The sequence below is a fragment of the Manis javanica genome, chromosome 4 (assembly GCF_040802235.1).
Source record: "Manis javanica isolate MJ-LG chromosome 4, MJ_LKY, whole genome shotgun sequence".
NCBI classification, from domain to species: Eukaryota; Metazoa; Chordata; class Mammalia; order Pholidota; family Manidae; genus Manis; species Manis javanica.
The window spans coordinates 39,793,092-39,805,280 of record NC_133159.1 but is presented as its reverse complement, the minus strand read 5'-3'; the positions used below and the strand labels follow the sequence as shown (position 1 = coordinate 39,805,280).

General features: G+C 41.4%; 1 protein-coding gene across 2 annotated transcripts in view; it reads left to right on the top strand.

The window, feature by feature from the left end:
* The window catches only part of FAF1 (Fas associated factor 1), a 566,821-nt gene extending 561,142 nt beyond the window's left edge, over positions 1 to 5,679 (top strand). For both annotated transcript variants that reach the window (XM_073233907.1, XM_037021905.2), the window contains exon 19: positions 5,430 to 5,679. In XM_073233907.1, the coding sequence (XP_073090008.1) occupies positions 5,430 to 5,513 (84 nt within the window). In that variant the 3' untranslated portion in view covers positions 5,514 to 5,679. The remainder of the gene's footprint in view (positions 1 to 5,429) is intronic.
* Positions 5,680 to 12,189: the final 6,510 nt, after the last annotated feature.

Genomic DNA, 12,189 nt, shown 5'->3' with positions numbered 1-12,189 from the left:
CTTCTGTGCAATTTTACCTCACCAGTCCCAGCTCTACCCACTGAACCTACATAGTGGGTAAAATGCATCTGCTCTGCCCTTTGGATTTTCAAAGAGGGCTGACATAGCCCCTCCATTCCCCTACCCCAGCACCACTGCCATATCTCACTGTTCTCTCTCCAGGGAGATGACTCCCATTCTTCAGCTGTTCCTCAGAGTACATGTTTTTAGGCTCTTTCTTACCAGAAGGTCCTTCCTGGCATGCTCCATGTCCTTCTTGAATGGGGTTTACCGCACTGCAGGATGGTTTCACAGAATGGCCACTATGATGTGGGGAGAAACATGGTGTCCTACATCCCCCTAAGTCCCCTGTGGTCTCTGACCACACCAGGCAAATGAGAATGGAAACAAAGGTTGTCCTTGTTCACTTTTCCTTTCTGAAATTACTTTCAGAGAAAAAATTGCTAGTGATCTGGGGTGCCAGAGGGAGAAGCCCCAACACAGCCCTGTTTGCTGCGAAGCTGTTCCATTGGTGGCACAGCCACACTGAAGCTATAAGAGGCGGGGGTCTTCAGATATTGAGGTATTACTCTCTCAGGGAAAGGGGAGCACTTCTGTTGAACATGAGGGTAGAAACAAGAAAGGCAGCCTGATGCTGACCTGGGTGCCAGGAGGCTTTGAAGTTAGATGTACCAGAGCCCCGACCCAAGGCAGCATTCCAGCCAATAATGGCTTACACTTCACTGGCTTGGGCATTGCACAGAGGCTTCACCAACATTCCATTTAACCATCACAACAATCTATAAAGGAGAAACTGATTATTCCCATCTTAGAGGTGGGAAAACTGAGGTTCTTTGGTTATATAATTTCTTTAAGGTCATATGGGTAGTGACAGAACTAAGATTTGAATATAAGTTTGCTCCACTGTTCTTAACCATTATGCTATATATACAAACCCTTAATAATCATGTGGCCTTTAAAAAGTGGCAACCACTTTGAGCCTCAATTTTGTCATCTCCACCCTTGCATGGTTGTTAAAAAAATTAAGTGACATAACATAATTAAAGTTTATGGCAAGCAGTAGGTATTCAAGAAACTTGTTTACTCCTTCACAAGTCCCAGCTCTCCCACTTAAAAATTACAGAGAAGGAAACACATCCCGTGTCATGAATAGGAAGAATTAATATTGTCAAAGTGGCCATCCTGCCTAAAGCAATCTACAGATTCAATCCAATCCCTATCAAAATACCAACAGCATTCTTCAACAAATTAGAGCAAATAGTTCTAAAATTCATATGGAAGCACAAAAGACCACAAATAGCCAAAGCAATCCTGAGAAGGAAGAATAAAGCAGGGGGATTACACTCCCCGGCTTCAAGCTCTACTACAAAGCCACAGTAATCAACACAGTTTGGTACTAGCACAAGAACAGACCCATAGATCAATGGAACAGAATAGAGAGCCCAGATATAAACCCAAGCATATATGGTCAATTAATATACGATAAAGGAGCCATGGATATACAATGGGAAAATGACAGCCTCTTCAACAGCTGGTATTGGCAAAACTGGACAGCTACATACAAGAGAATGAAACTGGATTATTGTCTAACCCCATACACAAAAGTAAACTCAAAATGGATCAAAGACCTGAATGTAAGTCATTAAACCATTAACCTCTTAGAAGAAAACATAGGCAAAAATCTCTTGAATATAAACATGAGCAACTTTTTCCTGAATGCATCTCCTTGGGCAAGGGAAACAAAATCAAAAATGAACAAATGGGACTACATCATGCTAAAAAGCTTCTGTACAGCAAAGGATACCATCAGCAGAACAAAAACGCATCCTACAGTATGGGTGAATATATTTGTAAATGACATATCCAACAAGGGGTTAACATCTAAAATATATAAAGAACTCACATGACTCAACACCCAAAAAGCAAATAACCCTATTAAAAAATTAGCAGAGGAGCTGAACAGACAGTTCTCCAAAGAAGAAATTCAGATGGCCAACAGGCACATGAAAAGATGCTCCACATCACTAATTATCAGGGAAATGCAAATTAAAACCACAATGAAATATCACCTCACACCAGTTAGGATGGCCACCATCTAAAAGACAGACAACAACAAATGTTGGCTGTAAGACCGGAGGTACTGGAGGAAGGGATGCATCTCACTGGAGGAACCTGACTCAAGCCAAGGAAGAGAATGGCGAATGTCATTCAAATGATTCAACAGTAGATCTCTAGCCACAAGTCCCACCTAGAACACACATTGCAGTACTCTCTCCCCAGCAACCCAGCATGACCAATGATGGTGATTATGACACCCACAGCAGCCAATTAGTTCTGTTCACAATACCCTCAGGCCTCTCCCAGCTCCCTTGATAAGCCTGTCACCCCTCCTGCTGGGCATAACTTCTCTGGCCCGTGGATATGCAGACGGGTGAACTTCACCCGGGATTGCGCTAATAAATTTTTATTTTGGCTCCTTTGTTGCCACTTGCCTGGTCTGGTTTCGTTTACCTTACACTGGCAAGAATGTGGAGAAAGGGGAACCCTACTACACAGCTGGTGGGAACATAAACTAGTTCAACCATTGTGGAAAGCAGTATGGAGATTCCTCAAAAAACTCAAAATAGAAATACCATTTGACCCAGGAATTCCACTCCTAGGAATTTACCCTAAGAATGCAGCAGCCCAGTTTGAAAAAGACATATGTACCCTTATATTTATCACAGCACTATTAACAACAGCCAAGAAATGGAAACAACCTAAGTGTCCTTCAGTAGATGAATGGATAAACAAGTGTGGTATATATTCACAATGGAATATTATTCAGCCATAAGAAGAAAACAAATCCTACCATTTGCAACAACATGCATGGAGCTAGAGGGTATTATGTTCAGTGAAATAAGCCAGGGGAAGAAAGACAAGTACCAAATGATTTCACTCATCTGTACAGCATAAGAACAAAGCAAAAACTGACGGAACAAAACAGCAGCAGACTCACAGAACCCAAGAATGGACTAACAGTTGCCAAAGGGAAAGGGACTGGGGAGGATGGGTGGGAAAGGAGGGATAAGGGGAATAAGGGGCATTACGATTAGCACACATAGTGTAAGGGGGGCAGTATAGCACAGAGAAGACAAGCAGTGACTCTATAGCATCTTACTATGCTGATGGACAGTTACTGTAATGGGGTGTGTGGTGGGGACTTGATAATGGGGGAAATCTAGTAACCACAGTGTTGCTCATTTGATTGTATATTAATGATATAAAAAAATTTACAGGGAAAATTACAAACTTTTCTTGACAGTTTCCTCATGTGTTTTCTCAATATTTGTTGGTCACAGGATGGTAGTACAGCATGGAGAATATAATCACTGATTCTGTGACATATTTCTTTGTTGATAGTAACCTCACTAGAGGGGGTGAGAGGATTTAATAATATGGATAACTGCTGAACCACTGTGTTGTACATTTGAAACCTGCATAAGATTGTGTATCAACGATCAATTAAAAAACCACTGGTGTTTCCTGAACTTTCTAACCTTGCATATTGACAACTCAGGCCAGGTGCCACTTGGGCCCAGGCTCCAATCTCCCAGCCTGTTTTACTTTGTAGCGTATCTTTGGGCTGGTATGCACAACTCTGGCACTATATTATGATTATGGTTTCTTCCAGCAAACATCATATTTACAAACCACAAATAACAAAGTAGAAGATGCGGGGAGAGCTCTGGCATGTTAATTAAGAACAATAGCAGAAGCAGCTGGGCAGAAAATACCAACGAGTCAGAAGCAGAGGCAGCATAGCTCTGTTTGTCGACAAAAGCCAGCGCAGTATTGTACGTTAATTGGGGAAGTGGGTAAACATTTGCCAGCAGCTTGCCCCCCAGTGCATTGAAAGACAGACAATAAGCTGGCCCTCCCCACTGCTTTGCCTGCCCATCTGCCCAGAGCCCAAGAGATACCAGCAGAGCAGCTTTTCTCTGGGTTTCTCATAAGCAGAGAGGATTCTGGAGGTGGATGTGGCTCCTTAAAGACCCCCCTGGGTATACCAGATTTCCATCTGGATACAGTGGAAGATAGTGTTCCTCTCCAGTTCACCAGCCTGCCTGTGACACTCAAACCCCCAGGGCCCTCCCTCCCCTTTGCAGAGAAGACAGTAGAGCCCATCTTATAAGGTGTGGCTTGAGCTGAGCAGAGGACAGGATTGCCTGCCTCAGATGCTATAGTCTTTGCCCACAGGCCTTGAGTTCCTTTATCTAACCAAGCAGACTATATGGCCCCCTGTCATGTACTCTGAGAGCAGCCCATTTATCTATATGTCTTTCCATCCTTAAATGGTACATCTTGTACAGTTACTCATATATACAACAGCTATGATTGAATACCTGCTCTGTGCCAGACACTGTGCTAACTATATTTTTTCCTCATTTAATCCTCACATCAGTTCTACAAGGCTGATAACTAACTCCAGAGCCACAAAGCTAATAGGCAGCACAACTCAGCTGTGGTTTAAACCAGAATCTTTTTGGTTCCAAAGCCTACCGTCCTTCCCACTAAACCAGTATTTCTCAACTTTTTAAAATTCATGTTTCCTTTTGATAAACAGGAAAATGTTGGGGTTGCTTTTCCTCCCAGATAAAGAAATTCTGCACATCCCTTTCCTGCCCCTGGTCTAGGAGGTCATAAACCTAATTTAGGATCCCCGTATGATGAACATATCCCAACTGAGCCAAGATTCTGTCTAGCTTTACTCTCTATAGTTTATATTAAAAAATAATTTTTTATTTCTAAAATATAAAGTCATTATGCCATTGACTCATTTTTTCAATCTTAATCTCCCCTGCTACCACCACCACCAAGATTGTGGTGTGCCTCCCCAGGGAGCCCCTTCTCAGCCGAGGATGCTCATCTTTGGGCATGATGGAGTACATCCTACAGTTTACTAGTGAGAGCTTTAGCAGGAAGATCAGCCCAAAAGCTTAGCTTTTTTCCTACCAAGCAGAAAAGGACTCCTTACTGTCAGGAGTTAACAAAGCAGACGTCCCCAAGAATACCAGTCACATGTTTAGCCAGCGCCCTTTCCTAAAGTCTTCCTGTTCTGTTGGCCTAACTGAGCTGTGCAGGAGGCACACAACCTCCACCTGCCCAGGAAGAGTTCAAGTCCCTGAATCTATGCCCTTCAGGCAAATGCTAGTTCTTCAACTAAACTGTGAAACTTGACCTCTCTGAGCCCTGGTTTCCTGGATTATAAAATGGGAATAAGAACACCTACATACAGGGTTATTTAGAGGATCCAATAAGGTAAGAGATGTGAAAATGCTCATGCCAGTGCATAGTAGGCTCACAATCGATGTGCATGGATAGGATCTGAATGCCAGGGAGAAAATGCTTGTCCCAGTGTTTTAAATATATGTTTTCTTTCTTCTCAGGTAACCCAGCTGGACCCAAATAAATCATTATTGGAGGTAAAGTTGTTCCCTCAAGAAACCCTGTTCCTTGAAGCAAAAGAGTAAGCAGCCCAGCAGTGGAACTAGCTGTTCCTTGACAAACCAGAGGCCTGCATCAAGAAGGGCTTCTCGCCATCCCACCTACACACTCGTCTCACTCAATTCAGTGTCACTTCTGCCTCTTGCAAGATTGCTGGAAAAAAAAATAATAAACGTAACTACTTAAAATTTCCCATCCACGAGTATTATGTTCCCAATTCCTACTCTAGAGAATTACAACTCTACCACCCTCCTGTACCTCCTTCACCTTGCCCCTGTTCAATGACTGATGCACTGTTCAAGTGTGAGTGATCACGAAGTAGAGTCTTTACCTCTCCAGTGCCCATCTTCTCCCACAGTGTCTAGGACAGTTCTGTCTGCCCTAGGAGGTCACGATGCTGTATACTAATATATCTCATTGAGCCAGGGCTCATACACCTCTGCCTTTTTATTTTTATGACTGGATTTCTACTTTGTCACCAAATTTTAGGAGGCAACAGGAAAAAGTCAAATGGGATGACTGGCATGGAGATCAAACAATAGGAAAAAAGCCTATCATTTGTGCTGGTCCTGTCTGACTCCTTCACTAAGATGTAAGGCTGTTTTGAGGACTGCATTTGGCATACATGCAAGAGGCTTATTCGCTGCTGCAGCCTTGGGTCTGCATGTCCATCTAGGAGGTATTTGCTGCTCCACTGCAGCATGGAAAGCTGTTGAAGCTCACGATGTGAATGTTTTTATTTTGTTGTTGTTATCATTAATCTACAATTACATGAAGAACATTATGTTGACTAGCCTCCCCCCTACACCAAGTCCCCCCCGCCCACAAACCCCATTACAGTCACTGTCCATCAGCGTAGTAAGATGTTGTAGAATCATTACTTGTCTTCTCTGTGTTGTACAGCCTTCCCCATGCCACCCCCCACATTATACATGCTAATCATAATGCCCCCTTTCTTTTCTCTGCCCTTATCCCTCCCTTCTCACCCATCCTCCCCAGTCCCTTTCCCTTTGGTAACAGTTAGTCCATTCTTGGGTTCTGTGATTCTGCTGCTGTTTTGTTCCTTCAGTTTTTCTTTGTTCTTATACTCCACATATGAGTGGAATCATTTGGTACTTGTCTTTCTCCACCTGGCTTATTTCACTGAGCTTAATACCCTCTAGCTTCATCCATGCTGTTGCAAATGGTAGGATTTGTTTTCTTCCTATGGCTGAATAATATTCCATTGTGTATATGTACCACATCTTGTTTCTCCATTCATCTACAGATGGACATTTAGGTTGCTTCCATTTCTTGGCTATTGTAAATAGTGCAGCATTAAACATAGGGGTGCATACGTCTTTTTCAAACTGGGCTGCTGCATTCTTAGGGTAAATTCCTAGAAGTGGAATTCCTGGGTCAAATGGTATTTCTATTTTGAGCTCTTTGAGGAACCTCCATACTGCTTTCCAGAATGGCTGAACTAATTTACATTCCCACCAGCAGTGTAGGAGGGTTCCCCTTACTCCACAACCTTGCCAACATTTGTTGTTGTTTGTCTTTTGGATGGTGGTGATCCTTACTGGTGTGAGGTAATATCTCATTGTGGTTTTAATTTGCATTTCTCTGATAACTAGCGATGTGGAGCATCTTTTCATGTGCCTATTGGCCATCTGAATTTCTTCTTTGGAGAACTGTCTGTTGAGCTCCTCTGCCCATTTTTTAATTGGATTATTTGCTTTTTGTTTGTTGAGGTGCATGAGCTCTTTATATATTTTGGATGTCAACCCTTTATTGGATCTGTTATTTATGAATATATTCTCCCATACTGTAGGGTACCTTTTTGTTCTGTTGATGGTGTCCTTTTTGTACAGAGCTTTTCAGCTTGATATAGTCCCACTTGTTCATTTTTGCTTTAGTTTCCCTTGCCTGGGGAGATATGTTCATGAAGAAGTCGCTCATGTTTATGTCCAAGAGATTTTTGCCTATGTTTTTTTCTAAGATTTGATGGTTTCATGACTTACATTCAGGTCTTTGATCCATTTCAAATTTACCTTTGTGTATGGGGTTAGACAGTGATCCAGTTTCATTCTCTTACATGTAGCTGTCCAGTTTTACCAGCACCATCTGTTGAAGAGACTGTCATTTCCCCATTGTACATCCATGGCTCCCTTATTGTTTATTAATTGACCATATATGTTTGGGTTAAGGTCTGGAGTCTCTATTCTGTTTCACTGGTCTATGGCTCTGTACTTTTGCCAGTACCAAATTGTGTTGATTACTGTGGCTATGTGGTAGAGCTTGAAGTTGGGGAGCAAGATCCCCCCCCCCACTTTATTCTTCCTTCTCAGGATTGCTTTGGCTATTCGGGGTCTTTGGTGTTCCCATATGAATTTTTGAACTGTTTGTTCCAGTTCCTTGAAGAATGCTGTTGGTAATTTGATACGGATTGCATCAAATCTATATATTGCTTTGGGCAGGATGGCCATTTTGACAATATTAATTCTTCCTAGCCAAGAGCATGGGATGAGTTTCCATTTGTTAGTGTCCACTTTAATTTCTCTTAAGAGTGTCTTATAGTTTTCAGGGTATAGGTCTTTCACTTCCTTGGTTAGGTTTATTCCTAGGTATTTTATTCTTTTTGATGCAACTGTGAATGGAATCGTTTTCCTGATTTCTCTTTCTATTAGTTCATTGTTAGTGTATAGGAAAGCCACAGATTTCTGTGTGTTAATTTTGTATCCTGCAACTTTGCTGTATTCTGTTATCAGTTCTAGTAGTTTTGGAGTGGAGTCTTAAGGGTTTTTTATGTACAATATCATGTCATCTGCAAATAGTGACAATTTAAGTTCTTCTTTACCGATCTGGATTCCTTGTATTTATTGTTTTGTCTAATTGCTGTGGCTAGGACCTCCAGTACTATGTTAAATAACAGTGGGGAGAGTGGGCATCCTTGTCTTGTTCCCGATCTCAGAGGAAAAGCTTTCAGCTTCTCGCTGTTCAGTATGATGTTAGCTGTGGGTTTATCATATATGGCCTTTACTGTGTTGAGGTACTTGCCCTCTATACCCATTTTGTTGAGAGTTTTTGATCATGAAAGGATGTTGAATTTTTTTTAATGCTTTTTCAGCATCTATGGAGGTGATCACATGGTTTTTGTCCTCCTTTTTATTTATGTGGTGGATGATGCTGATGGATTTTTGAATGTTGTACCATCCTTGCATCCCTGGGATGAATCCCACTTGGTCATGGTGTATGATCCTTTTGATGTATTTTTGAATTCGGTTTGCTAATATTTTATTGAGTATTTTTGCATCTATGTTCATCAGGGATATTGGTCTGTAATTTTCTTTCTTGGTGGGGTCTTTGCCTGGTTTTGGTATTAGGGTGATGTTGGCTTCATAAAATGAGTTTGGGAGTATTCCCTCTTCTTCTATTTTTTGGAAAACTTAAAGGAGAATGGGTATTATATCTTCTCTGTATGTCTGATAAAATTCTGAGGTAAATCCATCTGGCCCAGGGGTTTTGTTCTTGGGTAGTTTTTTGATTAATGCTTCAATTTCTTTGCTGGTAATTGGTTTGTTTAGATTTTGTATTTCTTCCTTGGTCAGTCTTGGATGGTTGTATTTTTCTATGAAGTTGTCCATTTCTTCTAGGTTTTCCAGCTTCTTAGCATATAGGTTTTCATAGTATTCTCTAATAATTTTTTGTATTTCTGTGGGGTCCATCGGGATGTTTCCTTTTTCGTTTCTGATTTTGTTGATATGTGTTGATTCTCTTTTTCTCTTATTAAGTCTGGCTAGAGGCTTATCTATTTGGTTTATTTTCTCAAAGACCCAGCTCTTTTTTTCATTGATTTTTTCTATTGTTTTATTCTTCTCAATTTTATTTATTTCTTCTCTGATCCTTATTATGTCCCTCCTTCTGCTGACTTTAGGCCTCATTTGTTCTTCTTTTTCCAATTTCAATACTTGTGTCATTAGACTATTCATTTGGGATTGTTCTTCCTTCTTTAAATAGACGTAGATTGCTATATACTTTCCTCTTAAGACTGCTTTTGCTGCGTCCCACAGAAGTTGGGGCTTTGTGTTGTTGTCATTTGTTTCCATACATTGCTTGATCTCTGTTTTAATTTGGTTGTTGATCCATTGATTATTTAGGAGCATGTTGTTAAGCCTCCATGTGTTTGTGAGCCTTTTTACTTTCTTTGTACAATTTATTTCTAGTTTTATACCTTTGTGGTCTGAAAATTTGGTTGGTAGAATTTCAATCTTTTGGAATTTACTGAGGTTCTTTTTGTGTCCTAGGATGTGGTCTATTCTGGAGAATGTTCCATGTGCACTTGAGAAGAATGTGTATCCTGTTGCTTTTGGATGTAGAGTTCTATAGATGTCTATTGGGTCCATCTGTTCTAGTGTGTTCAGTGCCTCTTTGTCCTTACTTATTTTCTGTCTGGTGGATCTATCCTTTGGAGTGAGTAGTGTGTTGAAGTCTCCTAAAATGAGTGCATTGCATTCTATTTCCTCCTTTAATTCTGTTAGTATTTGTTTCACGTATGCTGGTGCTCCTGTGTTGGGTGCATATATATTTATAATGGTTATATCCTCTTGTTGGACTGTCCCCTTTATCATTATGTAATGTCCTTCTTTATCTCTTGTGACTTTCATTGTTTTGAAGTCTATTTTGTTTGATACTAGTACTGCAACACCTGCTTTTTTCTCCCTGTTGTTTGCATGAAATGTCTTTTTCCATCTCTTGACTTTTTAGTCTGTGAATGTCTTTGGGTTTGAGATGAGTCTCTTGTAAGCAGCATATAGATGGGTCTTGCTTTTTTATCCATTCTGTTACTCTGTGTCTTTTGATTGGTGCATTCAGTCCATTTACATTTAGGGTGATTATCGAAAGATATGTACTTATTGCCATTGCAGGCTTTAGATTCATGGTTACCAAAGTTTCAAGGTTAGCTTCTTTAGTATCTTACTGTCTAACTTAACTTGCTTATTGAGCTATTATAAACACTGTGTGATGATTCTTTATTTCTCTCCCTTCTTATTCCTCCTCCTCCATTCTTTATATATTGGATGTTTTATTCTGTGCTCTTTTGTGTTTCCTTTAACTGCTTTTGTGGGAAATTGATTTTATTTTTTGCCTTTAGTTAGTATTTGGTTGGTCTGCTTTCTTTGCTGTGATATTATTTTCTGTGGTGACATCTATTTAGCTCCCATCTAGAGCAGTTCCTCTAAAATACCCTGTAGTAGTGGTTTGTGGGAGGCAAATTCTCTCAACTTTTGCTTGTCTGGGAATTGTTTAATCCCTCCTTCATATTTAAATGATAATCATCCTGGATATAGTATTCTTGGTTCAGAGCCCTTCTGTTTCATTGCATTAAATATATCATGCCATTCTCTTCTGACCTGTAAGGTTTCTGTTGAGAAGTCTAATGATAGCCCGATGGGTTTTCCTTTGTAGGTGACCTTTTTCTTCTCTCCAGCTGCCTTTAAAACTCTGTCCTTGTCCTTGATCTTTGCCATTTTAATTATTATGTGTCTTGGTGTTGTCCTCCTTGGTTCCCTTCTGTTGGGAGTTCTGTGTACTTCTGTGGTCTGAGTGACTATTTCCTCCCCCAATTTGGGGACGTTTTCAGCAATTAGTTCTTCAAATACACTTTCTATCCCCTTTTCTCTCTCTTCTTCTGGTACCCCTATAATGCTGATATTGTTCCTCTTGAATTGGTCCACAGTTCTCTTAAAATTGTTTCATTCTTGGAGATCGTTTTATCTCTCTCTGCATCAGCTTCTGTGCATTCCTGTTCTCTGGTTTCTGTTCCATCAATGGCCTCTTGCATCTCATCTATTCTGCTTTTAATCTTTCCAGAGATTGTTTTATTTCTGTAGTCTCCCTCCATACTTTGTCCATTAGCTCTTGCATTTTTCTCTGCAGCTCCATCAGCATGGTTATGACCTTTATTTTGAATTCTTTTTCAGGGAGATTGTTTACGTCTGTCTCTCCAAGCTCCTTCTCAGGCGTTGTCTCTGTGATTTTGATCTAGATCAAATCTTCTGCCTTTTTATGGTGATAGAGGTAGTTGTGGGGAGCTGGCGCATGTGTCAGCTGGGAGACCATCCCTTCTTGCTAGTTTGTAGCCTTCTTCTCCTGGGATAACGGTGACCCCTAGCGGCTTGTGCTGTGCAGCTGCGTGCAGAGGAGGTCTCTGATTCTTGCCCAGCCTCTGTGGAGTTAAGCTCAGTGGTTGCTGTGGGCATGGCCGCTCTCAGGCTGCTGCTCCACTATGGTAGAGCCACATTGGAGGAGGAACGGGCAGCAGACTGTTTATCGCCGTGAGGGTCCTCAGAGCTGTGCTGCCGCCTTGGGAGTTAGAGTGCCCTGAGTTCCCCAAGTTTCCCAGCTGCTCGGCTGAGTGTCCTGGGATGCTTCTGTCCAGCTGTGGGGTCCCTATCCCTTTAAGACTTTCAAAAAGCACTCACTTTCCTTTGTCCCAGTGTCGCCAGCTGCATGGACCCACTCTCAGGTTTTATTGTTCGATTTCCCTAGTATCCAGCCCACCATGCACTGTGTGTCTGTGCTCTGGTGTGGATGGCTAGGGCTGGGTATTTAGCAATCCTGGGCTCCCTCTCCCTCCCCGCTCTGACTCCTCTCCTCCCACTGGGAGCTGGGGTGAGGGGTGCTCAGGTCCCACCAGGCCACAACTTGTATCTTAACCCC